The 17,982-nt window shown below is 34.3% G+C and overlaps 2 protein-coding genes across 2 annotated transcripts; one reads left to right on the forward strand and one right to left on the reverse strand.

Moving 5' to 3' along the window:
* The first annotated feature begins 8,872 nt into the window (after positions 1-8,872).
* Positions 8,873-9,578, forward strand: LOC11418743 (phytosulfokines). The gene is made up of 2 exons (XM_003611496.4): positions 8,873-9,106; positions 9,212-9,578. Exons 1-2 carry the CDS (start codon positions 8,990-8,992, stop codon positions 9,323-9,325), a joined length of 231 nt encoding a protein of 76 aa, XP_003611544.1. The 5' UTR covers positions 8,873-8,989; the 3' UTR covers positions 9,326-9,578.
* Positions 9,579-13,285: 3,707 nt separating this feature from the next.
* On the reverse strand, positions 13,286-15,060 carry LOC11418756 (protein PHLOEM PROTEIN 2-LIKE A10). Its single transcript, XM_003611497.4, has one exon. The coding sequence runs from the start codon at positions 14,860-14,862 to the stop codon at positions 13,621-13,623; it is 1,242 nt and encodes a 413-aa protein (XP_003611545.1). The 5' UTR covers positions 14,863-15,060; the 3' UTR covers positions 13,286-13,620.
* Between the last annotated feature and the right edge of the window lie 2,922 nt (positions 15,061-17,982).

Raw genomic sequence — 17,982 nt, forward strand, 5'->3', positions numbered from 1 at the left:
GGACCCCATTGATCCATCTAAGATGATTGGTGGTAGGCGTGCGATGACTCAGAGCCATCGGAGGGAGAGGCAAAGCGGCCACATCCCAAATAGGGGTAGAGGTCGGAGGGTGGATGGTTCAGGGAGTTCACAGGAGGCTTCTCAGGCTACACAGCCTGAAGAGTCACATGTGGTTGATCCGAGCCAGCAGGTGGAGTACCTGAATTATCAGGATCAGGTACACCACGATGTTACGGATGGTGGGTATGACCAGGATCATTTACTAGAGCAGCAACATGTAGGAGATAATGATGACATTGCAGCAGCTGCTGCCCCGGAGGTGTTACCTGTGGACCCTCCTTTTCCTGTAGGACCGGACGACCTATCTTTGCTGCACTCTTATGCCAATCATGTGGCGTTGCCGCTTTGGTATAATTCAGAGAACGTAAGTGTAATATTTTTAACTGGTTTTTCTTTATGTTTAATTATTTCCTTTATATGTGTGTTTGTTTAATTATTATATCAACTTTTATATGTGTTTTTTTAATTCTTTTCTTTTTGTTTAATTATTTTCTTTATATTTTCTTCATTTCAACTTTTATTGTTTTTTTTTTAAGTTTAATTATGATTTAAATTTATTTTGTTATGTGTTTTATTTAAGTTTTAAGGTTTACATGTGTTATGTTTAATTTTTGCATTTTGTTAAGTTTAATTTTGTTTACTTAAATGTTTACATTGTTTAATGTATAAATTGTTTAAACTATGTTTATTTTTCTATTATTTCAGGTTCATAAGTTGCGTGTGGTAAAACCGATTAATCATGTGGCTAAAATCTTGAGTCTCGGACGCCCAAACGGAAAGCAGGATTGGTTTTGGGATCCACTTAGGGAGAGCGGGTTACATGATTTGGTTTACCTGGGCTACGCCACTGTGCCTCATGCCCTGTTGATGACTCTATGCGAGAGGTGGCATCCCGAGACCTGCACTTTTCACATGCCCTTGGGGGAGATGACTGTGACCTTGAATGATGTCGCATGTCTGACGCATCTTCAGATTGAGGGGCGTATGTTGAGGCATGGGAAGAAGATGCCGAAACTTGAGGGAGCGGCACTACTGATTAGGCACTTGGGTGTGTCGCAGCAGGAGGCGGAGGAGCTGCAGAGGGTTAGGACATTTTCTGTGAAGTCCTATCTCTTATATCTTGTAGGATGCTTGTTGTTTGGTGATAGAAGCAACAAACACATCGAGTTGGTCTATCTGACGACCATGGAGGAGGGCTACGCGGGGATGCGTAATTATTCCTGGGGAGGGATGACACTCGCATACCTATACGGCGAGTTAGCTGAGGCGTGTAGGCCTGGAGACAGAGCTCTTGGGGGAAGCGTGACACTGCTCACAGTAAGAAACTTATAAATGTGAACCTTAACTTTTATTTTTTTGTTATATTTTTTCGTGCGTAATAATTTATAAATGTGATTTGTTTGGTTTGTGCAGGCATGGTTTTTAGCGCATTTTCCTGACTTTTACAGTGTTGATCCCAATACTGACTACATGGAAAACTATCCGGTTGCGGCGAGGTGGAAGTTTCAGAAGGGTCACTGAGAGGGGGTCACATATTGGTCACTGTTTGATCGTATACAGTTTGATGACGTATGCTGGAGGCCGTACGAAGAGCACAGGGAGATCCAGGATTTTGAAGAGGTTTTCTGGTATTCAGGCTGAATTATGTGCGATGTTCGTAGGGTGTACCGTCACTTGCCCGAGAGGGTTTTGAGGCAGTACGGATACGTCCAGAGGGTCCCTAGACATCCGACGGATGTTGTAGAGCTGTCACCGCCTCAAATTGTGTAGGCATTCGTCGACTTCCGCACTCACACGTTTAAGGCGGCCGATTGAGGTGAGCAGGCAGGAGAGCAGACATGGCGGATGGCTATGTGTTATGGTACACTAGGGTGTCTCACCCTCAGATTTTGCCATCTCTTCTAGGAGATCTTCCGAGGCCAGCAAATGAAGAGCAGATCATTGCATAGCAGTGGGAGCGGTATGAGGCGAGAAGCTCGCCTGACACCTATGACATGGTTAGTGGCGCCGTTGTCTACGCTGATGCGCAGTTAGGCCAGGAGGAGGTCATGAGCATGAGCCCTCAGCAGTGGTTTCAGGTCATGAGCCATCTTAGGGAGCAGATCGCGCCGATCTTGACCAGGAGGCGAAGCCAGAGGCCGAGGAGGAGGCACCAGCAGCATCAGCAGGACCAGGACCAGTAGTAGTAGTTTGTTTTTTAGACTTGTTTTTTAATTTTGGTATTTTGATGACATTGATTTGTATATTTGTATTTTGATGACAATACTTTTAATTTCATGGGATATCTTACTTTGTTTAATGGTATAAAAATGTTGGTTTAATTAATTTTTGCATTTGCGCCAATATTTGTTTTGCCGTTTGAACCGTTATGCGTAAAAAGAACACGTACATATGTTGTATTTTGTGTTTGAAACTGTTTGAAACACATTGCAGGTTCAGGAAATGAAGTTGTTGCCTCTGTCTTGGCTTCAGGACGCTTTGGCAGTTTACTGCCGATGAAATCTTCGATAATTAACTGCCGAGGAAATCCTCGGGAGTTAACTGCAGCCGATTTTCTAAAACTTCGACAGTTAACTACCGATGAACATTTAGGTAAATTACTTGTGTGTCTTAACCAAACCAAATGTATCAACATCAATTCTCTAATTTGTTGACCAGGAAAAGTTTAACCGTGATTATAGTTGGAAACTTGGAATGTTGAGAAAGAGCAATAAACGGTTTCTATGACCAAATGCTCACTTTATCGTTAGAAATGGAATTCTTTATTTTCTTTTATCGGTCAGAAAAATTCTCCTTTTGACTTGCTGGACTTTTATTTGAGAAGAATATCACTAGCAGGGCCAGCTAATATAGCCAACATTTTTTCGTAAATGAAAAATGGCCCTGCTTTCCTAAAAAATATTTATTATTTTATCTTTTTTTGAAGAATATTTATTATTTTATAGGAACTACATGTATATTTAACTCTAAAATTATTCATACAATTCACGATCTTGCTTTTTATATATTTATACAGAAATCATAATAATTTTAGTCTAAGAGGTTTAATTGATGTTGGAGGAAAGCTTTGTGGGACTAATATGAAGATTCAATTTCACCTTCTATTGGTGGAGGTTTTGAAGTCGAATCAAAACTTTGTATGGACTAATCCAACATATTAATTGTTAGCATCAGAAGGATTTAAACATAAAATTCAAAGAGAAGCACATTATGAGATCTCAAGTCCACACAATATACGAACCCCCGAGGTTTGAGAGACAAATATTGTTTCGATAAAAAATTGACATCATGCTTATGCAATTAAACAAAATTCTTCCTTGACATTAGTAGTTATTGCCTTTCTCTTAAGTGTGTTATGCACTAATTTCTTCCGGAAAAAGTCATCTGCACTAATAATTTTCTATTCCATTGTCTGGTCAACATTTCGTTATCTGCTCCCTCTAAGGTCCAAGAACAATCATGCATAAGCAGAGACTTCAAGGTTATTCTTCGCAAAAATGATTTTCTTGTTTTTTTGGTTCATATATAATTCTCTTGTTGGTTATATATGTGTGAATGTGTGATATATATGATAATAATTTGGTGCGATATGATATGTCACGAGCTAGGTTCTATGAATTAATAAAATAAATTTCCTCGCACTAAAGAACAATATAATATATGATGTATTATTCCCACTACCATTTGTTTATATTCCAATGGTACTATAAAATCCACCATATGAAACAAATCAAAGTTGTAATTTTTTAAAATAATAACAATATAAGATATTAATAATATTATAACATTATATAAAAAAAATATTAGTTGTATTTTATATACACTGTTTAAAATCACATGTTGCTCAAAAGAAGTGCTGCCAGCAATATTTGACTACGTGAATTTTGATTTCTATATTACAGCTTTTGTTAACCTTTGCCGAAAGATGTATCATATGACATAATAACATACAATGGCATACGTTGACTGAATGTGAATTTTAGATCCTTAACGTGTTGAAATAGATTAGTGTTCCCTTTGCTTTTGACACAATTAAGTATATTTTGTGACGTATATAATTTTCTAGTAATTTAAACACTCTCTTGCAAACAATAGAGTTGAGCCAAAGAATGTATCATTTGGTATACCTTCTTATTCCTAACATGTGAACTGTTGTTTAATGGCTGTGCTAGTTTTAACCGCATGTGATTAACAACTTGTTTAAGTGCGTGAACCGTATAATTTATATTGTAATTTAGGTTTTCATATATCCAGGGTATGTTTGCCAATTAGCGAGTTTTCACTAATGATTTTGAACTGGATGAATCAAATAAAGTGATTATTTATATATATTAAGAGAGAGAGAGAGAGAGAGAGAGAGAGAGAGATTAAGAACAGTGAAAACATGATGACAGCGGTGCGGTACGTCATGAGATATGTATACAGACACTTTATTGTTGTATGGTTTTAGGGTTGTATTAATATTTGACGAATAAATTTTTATCATATCTCAATATCTACTTGACAATGTTTTTGTTTTTGTTTTTCTTTTGATGAATCTACTTGACAATGATAAAAATAAATTTGTATATGATACTCCACTTATATCACTTGTGGACCGTAAAGTTATCCTATAAATCAAAGTCTTAAAATTTCTAGAGTCTTGAAAAATGAACTTAAAATCTCTAGAGTCTTGAAAAATGAAATTTCTTAAAAACTACTCCTTAAAAAATGAAAATTGTCTTTAACTTTGTTACAGACGTCAAAATCAGAGATTTATTTATTCATTAATTTTATTTCTTAAAAAATTTGGTTAGTAATTCAAAATCTTTCCATATATGATCTAAAACCTGTTTTGTATAAAAAAAAAAAACTATAACCTATTGTTTTTTACTCAGAAATTAATAATAAATATGAGTAATAAAGTAAACAAATTAATAATAGATATTTTAACCACCTATAATTTGTTATACATGTGCATATAATATGATCTATTGATTTGTTTATCAATGGTTGTTATTGTTTATTTTATTCTTTTAGATGAATTAATTGTTCACTTTAGAATAATCCTATATGAGGCGTGTGAACACTAAATATAGATAGCTCTCTTAGTCGATATTCGAACATTGTTTTGCTACTATGGCCCCGTTTGGATTGACTTATTTTGAGTTTATGTTGGTTTATCTACTCCCATAAGTCTTTTTAAAGGTGTTTGGGTAAATAAATAAAAATAGTTTATCATAGTTTCATAAGCTGCTTATGCCATATTTCAATAAGCCTAAATTTTCAGCTTACCCTCCGGCTTAACAAGGAGCTTATGAATTTATGTCACCTTCTTCGATTCTCTCTAGATCCACTTTTCAAAACATAGGTAACTAAAAAAAGTCTATTTGAAGTTACAATCAGATCGGTCGAGCAATTTAAGAGGCTTATTGAACACACCCATTTGAAGTCTTAGTTGGAGGCCACTTGTAAAGCTTTGTTTAATAGTTAGTTCTAGCGTTCAACTTCTTGTTACCGATCCGTTTGGTTTGAGTTTATGAAAAATAGTTTACGTAAATAAATAAGCTTTTATTTTAATTTATAAGCTCTCTCTAACAAAATTTGTATCTTCATAAATGATTTTCTCATAAACTACCTTAAAAATTTATAAATAATACATAAATACTTATTTATTTGCATAAGCTGTTTTATATAAGCTCTAAAATAAGCTAATCCATCCAGAAGTCTTAGCTCAAGAGGCAAAAATGTCGAAATTGTTAGGCCGGATGCCATGACCGGGGTTCGAACCCCGATACCTCCACTTGTGTGTGTGTGAGTTTATAATGACTTTGTCATTTTGTCTATCTACCAAAAAAAAAAAAAAAAAAAAAGCTAATCCAAACGGGCTCATAGTTAATAATACTCAATAACAGTTTTTGCATGTATAAAACCAATATGATCATTATTTCATCCTACTCTTAAGTGACTGAAGTCCATACCAATTTAATCAGAAGTTCGTTTTCAGAAGAAATGTTTCAATTGTTGAAAAGCGGGTTAATCAAAAGTGGAGCAGAAACAAGTGACATACCTTGTTCTAACTTCTAAGGAACATCTCGAACTAAGTGGCATGATGAGTGTTTTAAGCAACTATTCAAAATTATGGACATTGGACATGAATTTTAAAAATCTAATTTGTGAAAAGCAACAATTTTTTGCTCCCAACAAAACAAAGTGTATATTTAGTGCTTTTCGTGCATAAGAAATGCTTACCAAGTTACTAGTATTTTTCCATTTTTGCAGTACTAAACATGGCATATTCTTGCCTTATTCAGTTGTTCCTTAATCACACTTAACACCAGTGACAGTAGAACAAGTCATTCTATATAAATAATAAATTTTCAGTCATGAAATGAGAAATCTTGAGGTTCCAACGTTACTGCATGTAGCTTCATTCTGGTTGATGGTTCTACTCGAATTAGATTTTTCCACTAATTTTATATGACCGTTTATTTAAAATATCATAAGCTTCTTTATTTATTCATTTAGATGTCTTCTAGTAATATTTTATTAAGAGAGGACGCTCTTGAGAATTTCTTTTGTCAATTTTATAAGATCCCCTACAAAAATTCAACTATATTAATATTATTTTTTTACCAATATGCCCAACTACTTTACCTCGTTTTCTCTAACAAACAAATAAAATATAAATACTACTTCCCGAGTCTCATAAAATATGTTTCATTTTTACATTTTCTCAATCTCAAAAATAATTGGCACTTTAAAGTTTAAAGGATTTCTTAATAGGGAACTTCTACGGTACACCTCACAAATTGAGGTGTATCGGTACTCCTGCTTTAAATATTTACAATTTAACGATTATTTTATGAAATAAAGAGTTATTTATCGATATTTATATTTTATAAGACATCATTTTATAAGAATAAACATCATTTCATTGTTTATAAGAATCATATTAAATTTTTAACATTTTCTCATAAAAAATAATAAATATTCTTTGTTATATGTAACAAAAATTCAAAAAATATAAAATTTTATTTTCGTCGACACTTTCGGTAACTAAGATCTAATTATTGTAATTGTTATTGATAGAAAACAATTCTTTTTCTTCGAAAAAACAACTCGTTTCAATATGAATTTGATGATTTGGTGTACCGGTACACTCAAATTTTTGAGTGTACCATAGAATTTGCCTTCTTAATATACTTTATTTCTTCTATTTGATCTAATATTTAGGAAATGAAGCAATGCGAGATTAAATATCCCCATCTCATAGTATTCTCTTCATCTCAAAATGTTGTTTAGGTTGTTTCGCTTGGATTAAGGAAAATAATAAATGAATGAATAAATGAATAAATGTAAATATTTTGCAAAAATGGCCAAATTTATCAATTGTGATAGATGAATAGTGGGATTGAATGACTAGAAAGTAGTGTAAATAATGTGAGATCTACGTTACCCCTTGATGAATTGATGATAATTTATCCATAATGATAAGTAAGATTCAAATTTTCAAATGAAGTAGATGAATATCAAATGTTTAATGAAGAAGATGAAATTTTTTGATGTTTTTAAAATAAAGATGGTAACTAGTTGTAAGTAAGAAGAAAAAAAACTAAACAGTAAGACCTATATTACCCTTGATGAATTGGGGGTATTTTACCCTTAATGACAATCATGATTCGATTATAAAACGAAATAGATGGAGATCACATGTTTAATAAAGGAGATAAAAAAGTTTGATGTTTTTGAGATAGGGGCCTCTGCTAAGGGATGAATGTTATTATTAGTTTGACACTAAACAAAACAACATGAAAATTGTTTTGGCAAGATAAAATGGTTTCTACAATCTTCTACGGTAGAATTGTACATTGATCTTATAATTTTACTAAGAGACACATCATCAACAACCTACCTACAATCAAATTGCTATTGACACTTGAAAGAAGGTTGAAAAACACCTGAAAAACACTTGCAATGAACATTAGCGTCTTTTACAGGTGTTTTTCATTCTTCTTTCAAATGTCGAACACCAATTTTCAATAACTATAATCCAATCTAGGGCAATAAACCAAGCCCAACCTTCTCTGCTTGAAGATTCATATACCACCAATGTGTCCTTGCCATTATAAGAAACATATCTTGATCACATGCATTCCAATACATGAACATTGATATTAATACATGCACGACCAAGCCTTAGTAAAGGAATTTTTAAAATCTCTTCAACATTACTGAGGGTTGAATAGATTCCTAACAGTATATTCATGCCTTGCACATGTATCAATAACCAAACGGTCCAAATTTGAAGACCCATCACCAATTTTCCAACCATGTCCTTCATTTAGCACCATCCAAGAATTACAAACACTACCCCAAATATAGGTGGGATTATAACCAATGGTTGCGCCTAAAAATTCCCTTGCAAAAATTATTTAGCTTTGAAAATCATTGTCATCCTAGAATCTGGGTTAGTAAATAACTTACAGCTTTACTTTCCCAACATTGTTAAATTGCTAAGTAAGATTAAAATATTCTTACATTTTCAATTTTGTATTAAATATTTGTGTCTACTCTAACAAATACTCTTCTCGATTACTATTATAAAAAATAAAATGATTTTATGCTTATACAATAGTGTCCAAATAAGTAAAAAATAATTCAAACTTAACATTTACTCGATGCCAAAGGGAGTAAGTAATTTATGTAATCAATTCATGCAACTCAACTTGATGTCTTTTTCTTCTTTCTTTTTTTGAACAATGTCTTTTTCTTCTTAGAATTTGATTATCGGCTGTGCAATAAATAAATCTTTTAGAACCTTTAAAGGTTCACACTTACAACAACTCCTTTTCCTCTATAAATTCCTACAACAACTCAACAGACACATATTCTCCTTCTTTTCTTTATTTTTTAACTTTCTTGTTGCCTTCTCTAAAATAATACAAATATGAACAAAATTGCAGCCTTGTTCTTCATGACCCTTTTCCTCTCCTGCATGCTCACCCACTCTTCACGCCCTGAACCATCTTTTCAAAAGGAATCTATGGTAGCAACACAGAAACTGGTTTGTTGATGCTGTTATTCATTTGTTGTTAATTTTTTTATACATCTTTTTCATGTCTTCTATTGATGCTTAACAAGTGTATTTTTCCATCTACATTTCATATAGGATGTTGATGCAGTTGATAAAATTTGTGAAGAAATAGAAGAGGAGGAATGCTTGATGAGGAGGACACTTGTTGCTCATACCGACTATATTTATACGCAGAAGCATAACCCTTGAAACAATCTTCACCCTCCTTGTTTTCATCACTTATATATTTCTAGTATTTTTCGGTTTATAAGGTTCTGGTTGCTGGTTTCATTTGAACCAATCTGCCAGAGGTTATTTACTTACTTTTCTGCTAATGTTATATATACACACATGATAGCACAATAGGAAAGTGTAATAGAAAAACGAACAGACAGAGTGTTCTTCTGCACAAAGAGAGTGTCCGTCTAAACACTAGTATGCTATAAAATATTTAATTATGTTATATTTGTGTTTGATGGTGTGTTTACTATCATGTATGCTCCATCAATCCATAATTATAAATATTATAGAAAAAAATATGTTCGTAAATATAAGTCATCATCCTTTAAGTTACATATTTATAATATTTTTTATCTAAATATAATTATAATCAATAATGCTAATAAGATAAAAGTCAATATCAAATATACAGATGGTAACTTAGTAATAATTATATGCAAAATATACACATTAATTATTCTATCAATTTTTTTAGTTTATGTGAAAAGTTGAAAGGGACTTATGAAAAGGATATAATCACTCTTCCTTTCCTTTATTTAAAATTGGACATTCAAAAACCATATGATAATCTTATCTTATTACATTTATAAGAAAAGGGAGGTTATTATATTTATAAGTTTGCCTAGCCACAAACCTAAACCATAAATTTCTATGGTTTTCAAATGCTAGCGAGCTTGTGCATGAAGCTGCATAAAAGTGTTCCTCAATGAAATTATCAAATACTTTACTAGTAAGACACAAGAGCATACATCAATCACATTGAATCCATTAATTATCACAACGGTAGTATTTATGATAATCTTCTTATGGCTGAGAAAATAAGTGACAGAAAAAAGTACACCGTGACCGTGAGTATTTGACTTGTTAAGGGGCAACCATAACTGTATTTAATGCAAGCTATTACTCTCATCTGACTCAAATATTCAATGTGAACAACAACCTTTGCGGCTTCTTCAGATGGCCATATTGATCAAATTGGTTGATGGTTGGAGCCTAAAGTTATAACTTCAGATATTATTTAAGACTTCTTTATTTGACTTCCATATAAAGAGATATACGCAGCTAATGAAAGGACATGCATTTTGATGTTGTAGCAGGCTATGTTGTCATACACAGAGATATCACAGTTTAATACATCAACACCAAAACGCACCACTACCTCTAATTCAAATACTAAAATTACAACAACATATGCAATGCAATGCAATAATTGATTTTTTTTAGGACTTGTTCGGGTGTTTAGGAGGGAAGAACTTTGGGTAAAAGGAAGGAGGAATAAGAAATGGAGGAAATGATAGTACCCCAATTTGAATGGGGTTAGGAGTTTATTTTTCTTCATAATACAATATTCCAAAAATGGAAGAAGTCAAAAATTGTTTTAAATGAGAATTTTGGAGTGTTTGAATAAAATCTTCAAATCCAATCTATATTGATATAATACTCTCAATTTAAAATATAGTAATTATGTTTTCTGCAAAGTTCTTCCTCCAAAATTCTCTTTTCTAAACTCTACTCCCTCCAAAATTCTTCATTTCCCTCCAAACTTCCAAACCGACCCTTAGTCACTCCCAATACAGATACTTCCGGCTTATTCCACTGTCAAGCCCCAAAAATTGTTAAAGAAAGACAGCAGTTCAAACTAGGGGTGTAGGTTTACTAAACCATATATAAGAAAAATCATTTTCAAATTAAATGTTTGATTGAACAAAATTGTTTCCTAAAAATTGGTTTATGATTTTATAATCTGGTTTTTGAAATGGATTAGATTTAGAACTGCAGTTGAATCAGAAAAATCTTATATTAATGCAAAATCTACATTTAAAGTGAATCTGAAAAAAGCAGTGGTGACATATATAAACCAATCTCAATCGCATAATCCTTCACGAATGATAAGTGAATATTCACAGAGATTTTAAGAAACGGAAGGTGTTAAGATAGTTATGGTTTGTTAGTTAAGTGTGTGTTAGTCAATTTGGAATTAGTTAGGAGTTAATTACTTCATTAGTAAGAGTAGTTGAGTTCTATAAATAGGACTAATTTACTATCTTTTATCAATCAATATGCTTTCTTACGAGCTTTTACCTCATGAGTATTCCCATGCTCACTTTCTCTCGCACGAGTCTGGTCTATGGCACTATGATCCCATGATTCTTCACAGAAGGGAACACCAATAATGGCTCAGAGTAGTTGAAACCATAGAGTCCTGGGCCCAGACAGGGACAATGGCAAGTGGCAACGGAGCTGCGATTTCAGTGAAGGAGAGCTGTTTTTTGGAGAATGAGATAGTGACCGCAGAGCTGTGGAGGTGAGGCAATGATTTGGACAACAGGGGAGGGAGAAAGGGAAGCTGCAACCATTACATCATACACCTCCAAAGCCACGAGCCTCTATATTCCTCAACATTGTTTTGAAATAGCCCAGAATGAGGCCAATTCAAACCAAGACAACCAGCACTTGGTGTTATGACAATGAGATGCACCAGCTTCCATTATCTGGTCGAGCAAAATTCTGCTCCTCCGCCCCTACAATATTCCTGCTTACCCAAGTTAAGACCAGATCACCATAAGACCTTCCACGTTCCTCGGCATCTTTCCAAATTACTGCATAACAAATTTCAGAGCCGAATGGTATATTCTTTCCAACCACACAACAAACTTAGTATTGCCTGTTTATATATATCATGTCTATGCACATGCAGCAAGTGACAGAATTACAGACTGTAACAATGAAATGTTGCACCACATTTCTTATCCAACCACTCGACTCTTTTGATTCTAACTAAATTCAAGTAGTTTTACTAAATCACACCGAGGCAGGCCTACAGATTCAAGCACCATTGCGAGATGGTGTAAGTAATTGAGATTGTTCCACTTTAATTTTCAACCAATTCCAACTTCCAAGCTACAACATTTCCTCATACACCAAGTTTTCCACCTTCACTTCACTGTTGTGAAATACTATCCTATTTCCCGTCTTCCATATATGCAAACAACACATACATTGCTCGTTGTTCAAAAACTCACCAAGGTGTGTGAACTGCCATTCTAACACTTCTCGAGGACCCACCACCAAACGATTGGTCAGTGAATATGCGGGTGATCTTTGAGTGGTCTAGAAAACACTCAGTCGGTATACACTTTGTTCCAAAGTACATATATGGCTAAGTCTACATAGCAAGAGTGATCTACCAAGTACTTGACTGATATCCGGAGCTCTATGTATGAAATGAAACAACCAGATTACAGTCCACAATTACCTAGCTAATATTTAACAACTATCTCTATACAATTCCTATTAAAATGACAGTAAAAATGTAGTTTTTGCTGATCTGAACCTCTACTACTATGATATATGAAGCAAGCAAACTATGTACCAAACATTTCATAAGTACAATTCCATGTGCAATTACCTGTCAGATATCAAAGATTCCACCTCTACTGATGATGAAAGAATAATAGGTGACAAAAAATTGCAATACATTCATTTAGTAATAGCACAGATATAGAATAGGTAAGTCTAAGCCGGTTGATAAAATGCCAAAGTTTAAGAACAGGGGTTAAAAAGTAACAGTTTTTTAATGACTGGGATGCAAGGAAATGCTGGTGGCATTGGCTTTGACCCTTCTTTTATTTTGGCTGATCCTAAGTACCCTTCCATCAGATAGAGAAGAGACTAATCACTTGAGATAAAAAAAATCAGAGTCCCTTCAACTTGGACCAACACACTCCTCATGCAAAACACTAAAAAAAAGGAGGATTGCAGCTACTGAGTTAATAGGGCATAAGGAAATCTCAGTCAGCAGTCCACCCTCTCATTCAATTTGGTCACGGAACAGAGATTTTATATCGAAAGAAAGGAGAAAACACGACACCTAGTCATTATAAAAATCACATAAAACAACATATGCAGATTGGTATATTTACAACAAGCTACCAATTCAAGAGTTAGTGTATTCATTACATACCAAACAAAGAAGACTCCTAGATGTTGAATTTGAGGTTTTCTATGAGGGAGTTTCGGAAAGTGGCTGTCCCATGCATGTGTGATACAAAGCAAGAGAAAACAGAACAGTAGGAATTATCATATCATGTATATGGTCAATGTAAATCTTTTACTATATAAAGGTTTTCTAAATCATTTACAAAATGAATCCATGCATGATATAAAGATATATATCATAATACAGCACTGAAGCAGCAGAATAAAACTTTCCTAGTTCAAATCACCTCATTATCTACATGGCGAATGAAACTAGTAACCACCACTTAAGCAGGCACCAAAGCCCAATTGCAATCCATTATGTGCAGGCACAACACGAGACATATTGCAACAATAACAGAGAATTTAGCTGCAGCATATCTCATAATCTCAACCACTTCCTTGTGAACATTATGAGCACATCTTCTCACAGAACCACACAACGTTTGCAAAATAAACTCCATGAAAGATCTAACCGTCTCAAATGTAACCCTCCCAGTCACATCAAGAACAAGTCTCCTATTACTAGGAATGGCCAATGTGGATGAAACCTTGCTAACCCAACCACCTTTATCCTCTTCATCACAAACATCCCTTTCTGATTCAACACACGATGTCTCTACAGAACTTAGAGTTTCTCCAGCATCGAAATAAGAACCTGAACCTGAACTGTCATTCGGGTTCGAGGTATTAAACACCTCGTGAGACGTTTTAACAAGACTCTCTATAGCACCATTACAAACATCAACCAACATTTCTCTAACCCTAGTCTCATGTTTCGGATTAGTCAATCCTGAAAAGAATTCATCATAAGTATTGATATGCATTGTCTTGTCAAGATAAACCGCAACCAACGTACTAACAAACAATTGAACAAAATTCCCAATCAGCTCCCCACACTTATCACTACAAACAACATCTACCCATTTCGGAACACCAGGAGCATTCGAATCAGAACAACCCGATTCTCCACTACTCGAATCCGACCCTCCACTAAATTTCACACCAGCATCTGAATAAAACCCAAGAACAATATTCCTAGCAAAACTTCCAACAACAACAGAAGCAAACCCCGAACCAGCCGGTGTAAACAATTTATCAAACACCTGGTCTGCAACATTTGAACCGGATTGATTTTCATCAACCCGATTCATGGATTGATAACCATTCACAACTCCAACAGTCACAGCACGTGTCACACTAACCAAAGAATCCGAAAACTGTTTCGATCGCGATAATTTTGCAATTTGATTCAAACTATTAGGAACGTGATCAGAATCAGATTGCAGAAAATTCTTGACATCTTTTGTGACAATACCAATTGTATCTGCAGATTCTGAAACAGCTTCTGCTACAGAAACCATTGTATTCAGAAGCTTTGAAATTTTGTTTCTCTTTCGAGCTATGAATGGTGCGTGATAAGCACGGTAACTAACGTAACTGCTAAACCCAATACCAATTAAGATTAAGGTCCATTTCTTTCTTTTACGGATATAATCGAAAGCGTTTTCAACTAATTGCAGTTCCATTAACTGAAAATTTGAGGTGAAAATTATGGAGTATGGAGGAAGGTTGGGAATTGGTGGAAGGAACCATGGTTTTTAATTTAGTTGTCAAAGGGTCATATTTGAATTATAACAGCCACTAAAATATTCATTTTTTAATTGTGGGAGAGGGGTGGGTTTGGACTTTGTGGACACTTATCTATTTTGGGATAAAGCCCGTGAGATTAGAACATTGCTTAGGGTTGTAACTATCAATGGATATCTTTTTGAGGACAAAGTTTTGTTTTGTAATACTCCCTCCGTCTCTTAATAAATGACCTAGTTGACAATATACATTATTGACTTGACATACTTTGACCATACTTTTCTACTAATTTACAAAGATAAATAATATCATGTAAGATGTTGTTGGATTCGTCTCGATGAATATTTTTAAAATATTAAATTTTTATAATTTTTTTTAGTAGAGAATTGAAGATATTAAAGATAAAACATATGCATTGGTACGTGTGTCAGAGTCAACTAGGTCACTTATTCAGGGACGGAGGGAGTATTATCTTATATTTTCTCTCATACTCAATTTTCTCAAAACATGATTCTTTCACTTCCACAATATTCATTTTTTTTTTAATTTGAACTTCAATCAAGGGTTCACTTCACATGTCGTTGTTCTTCACCTATCCTATGACTCAATCTCATTGTAATCCATTTTTTAGAGCAATTATAGTCTTTAATGTATGTATATTTTATTTTGGTCATGTTGAATACAAACTATTAATTAATTTATAACATAATGTTACAACTACTTTTGATTAGTTTGTAAGATTGTGCTACTTTTGATTATGTTGTTGTTATCTATTATACTTTTGATCATGTTGTTTTCTATGATTCAAAAAAAACTCTAATTAATTCTTGTTTGAAAAAATGTATGTACTAACAACTTGTCTTGGGACAAACCCGATCTTGACTGTGTATTGTCATGTATTTGATGGACCCGAACCTCATCATAATTTTATCGGGGTCATGGACGGGTTTTAGTCTAGAAATTGACCCGTTCTAATATGAGGATCGGGTTCAAGTCACATACAATCCAGCCTAACTCGTCCTTTGTACACCCTATTAACCAACTATTATATCACCCAACAAAAATAAGAGCATCAAATAACTAGAAACACCATAAGGCAAACTTGTAGATTATGTAGTAAAGAGGGTAAATCATAAGGAGGATAATTAGAACACTAGAGATAGAAGAAGGCCTAAGAAAACTATAAGACAAAATGTTATAAAAGATTTAGAGATTAACGATTTTAATCTAATTATGATTTGTTTTTTTGTTACAAACCTAAATAAGACCAACATAAGAAAAAGAAAAGAAACAAAGCAAACTACAATCTAGGAAAGATAGTTCCAACTGCATTAATCCATAGAAGGCTCTGGAGACCCTCCGGCGGTGATGCATGATAGCATAAGTCAATATCAAAGGATGCTTTAAGCTTGGCCATAAAATTCGCACATTGGTTCCCTTCTCTCAAAGTATGACGAATAGTGACATTCAAAAGGTCAAACAACTTCTTTTTGTCTTGGATCAGTACTGCATAACTGTGAAACTTCATTGTTGGCCCTTTAATTAAATTAGGTTTAAATATGTCTTTAGTCCTTGCACTTTCATCAGATTTTGGCATTGGTCCCTACACTTTTTTTTGTTTGGAATTGGTCCCTGCACTTTGTAAAAATATTGGTATTGGTCCCTCTATTAACTTTCTGTTAAAAAAAAAAACACAAAACTATTGGTATTGGTCCCTGCACTTTGTAAAAATATTCGTATTGGTCCCTGAACTTTGTAAAAATATTGATATTGGTGCCACGTGGCGTGAAATGATTGGGACAGGTGGCACTCCGTTGATTTTGTGTTTTTTTTAACAGAAAGTTAACAGAGGGACCAATACCAATATTTTTACAAAGTGCAGGGACCAATGTCAAAATCTGATGAAAGTGCATGGACCAATGACACATTTAAACCATTAAATTAATACATTGCATTGAGTCTGAATAGCAAACAAGATCAATAACATTCTTTTCCTTGGCTGACAAGATCAACATTATAAGTTCGATTTTGTGTTCTTCCGTCGATGTTCGTATCTTTTGTTTGGTTATGTTTGTTTTGTATGTTTGTGTTTATTTATGTTTGTGTTTGTGATCTGAGATTGGGTGCTAACAGATGTGGACTCGATTCGGTTTCGTAAACCTGAATGGGTCTGGATCTATCAACTTGAAAGGGCTGTTTGGTTACAATGTGTTGGACTCATCCCACAATCTGGGATCAAGCGCATCTTGAAACCGATGTGTTGGTGATTCTGTGATTGATTCTCTGATGTTTCAGGTCTGTTAAGATCTGCAGGTCAAGTCTTCAGGTCAGCCTCCACTCTAGTACCGTCTTCTTTTCTGTCTCAGTCCCCGTGAATGTGGAATGTTATGCTCGAAAGAGCTACTATGCATGTTGCTTTGTTCAAGGGGTTGTTGGTACGTGGATCTTGAAACTGTGTTGACGGTCGATCCATTTACCAAATTATAACCCTTTTTTGTCCATACAATCGTGCACTCTTCATCTTTTTTTCTTTTTAACTTGGTTTCACCACCGTACGCGGGCTCTCTAGGTTACGCCTGTGAGAAATGTTTGTTTGTTAGGATTGATTAGGGCTGGCCCATAAATTATCACGGTGTATTCTCATTTATAATTGGCCAGGTCTAATGTCACACGGTCTCTGTATCATTTTATTTTTATTTAATATATTTTCCTTTCATGTAGAAAAATGATATTTTGAAATTTTGATACAGTGGGAAACTGTGACTATTTGTTAAACATACAAGGATCAAAATGACTATTAACCATTCTCTTATGCAAGGAAGAAGTGCCACCAAAAAAACAACGGATAATACTTGGGTGACATTGTGGTTGGTAACATTGGTGACATTACCAACCACAATGTTACAAGTGTACAAAACAACAACAAAATCTTGTGAAAGAAAAATAAGAAAAGCCACATGTGATATTGTGGTTGACCAATGTCATCAACCACAATGTCACCCAAGTGTTGCCCGAAAACAAGAGGCACACGTGCCAGTATTTGAAAGAGATCTCTAAAG

Source organism: Medicago truncatula, chromosome 5 (assembly GCF_003473485.1).
Source record: "Medicago truncatula cultivar Jemalong A17 chromosome 5, MtrunA17r5.0-ANR, whole genome shotgun sequence".
NCBI lineage: Eukaryota > Viridiplantae > Streptophyta > Magnoliopsida > Fabales > Fabaceae > Medicago > Medicago truncatula.

Bases quoted from the DNA above. Each gene is read 5' to 3' on its own strand.
- LOC11418756 (XM_003611497.4), bottom strand. From the start codon at position 14,862: ATGGAACTGCAATTAGTTGAAAACGCTTTCGATTATATCCGTAAAAGA.
- LOC11418743 (XM_003611496.4), top strand. From the start codon at position 8,990: ATGAACAAAATTGCAGCCTTGTTCTTCATGACCCTTTTCCTCTCCTGC. The intron at 9,107-9,211 runs GTTTGTTGATGC...CATTTCATATAG, and splicing joins TGGTAGCAACACAGAAACTG to GATGTTGATGCAGTTGATAA.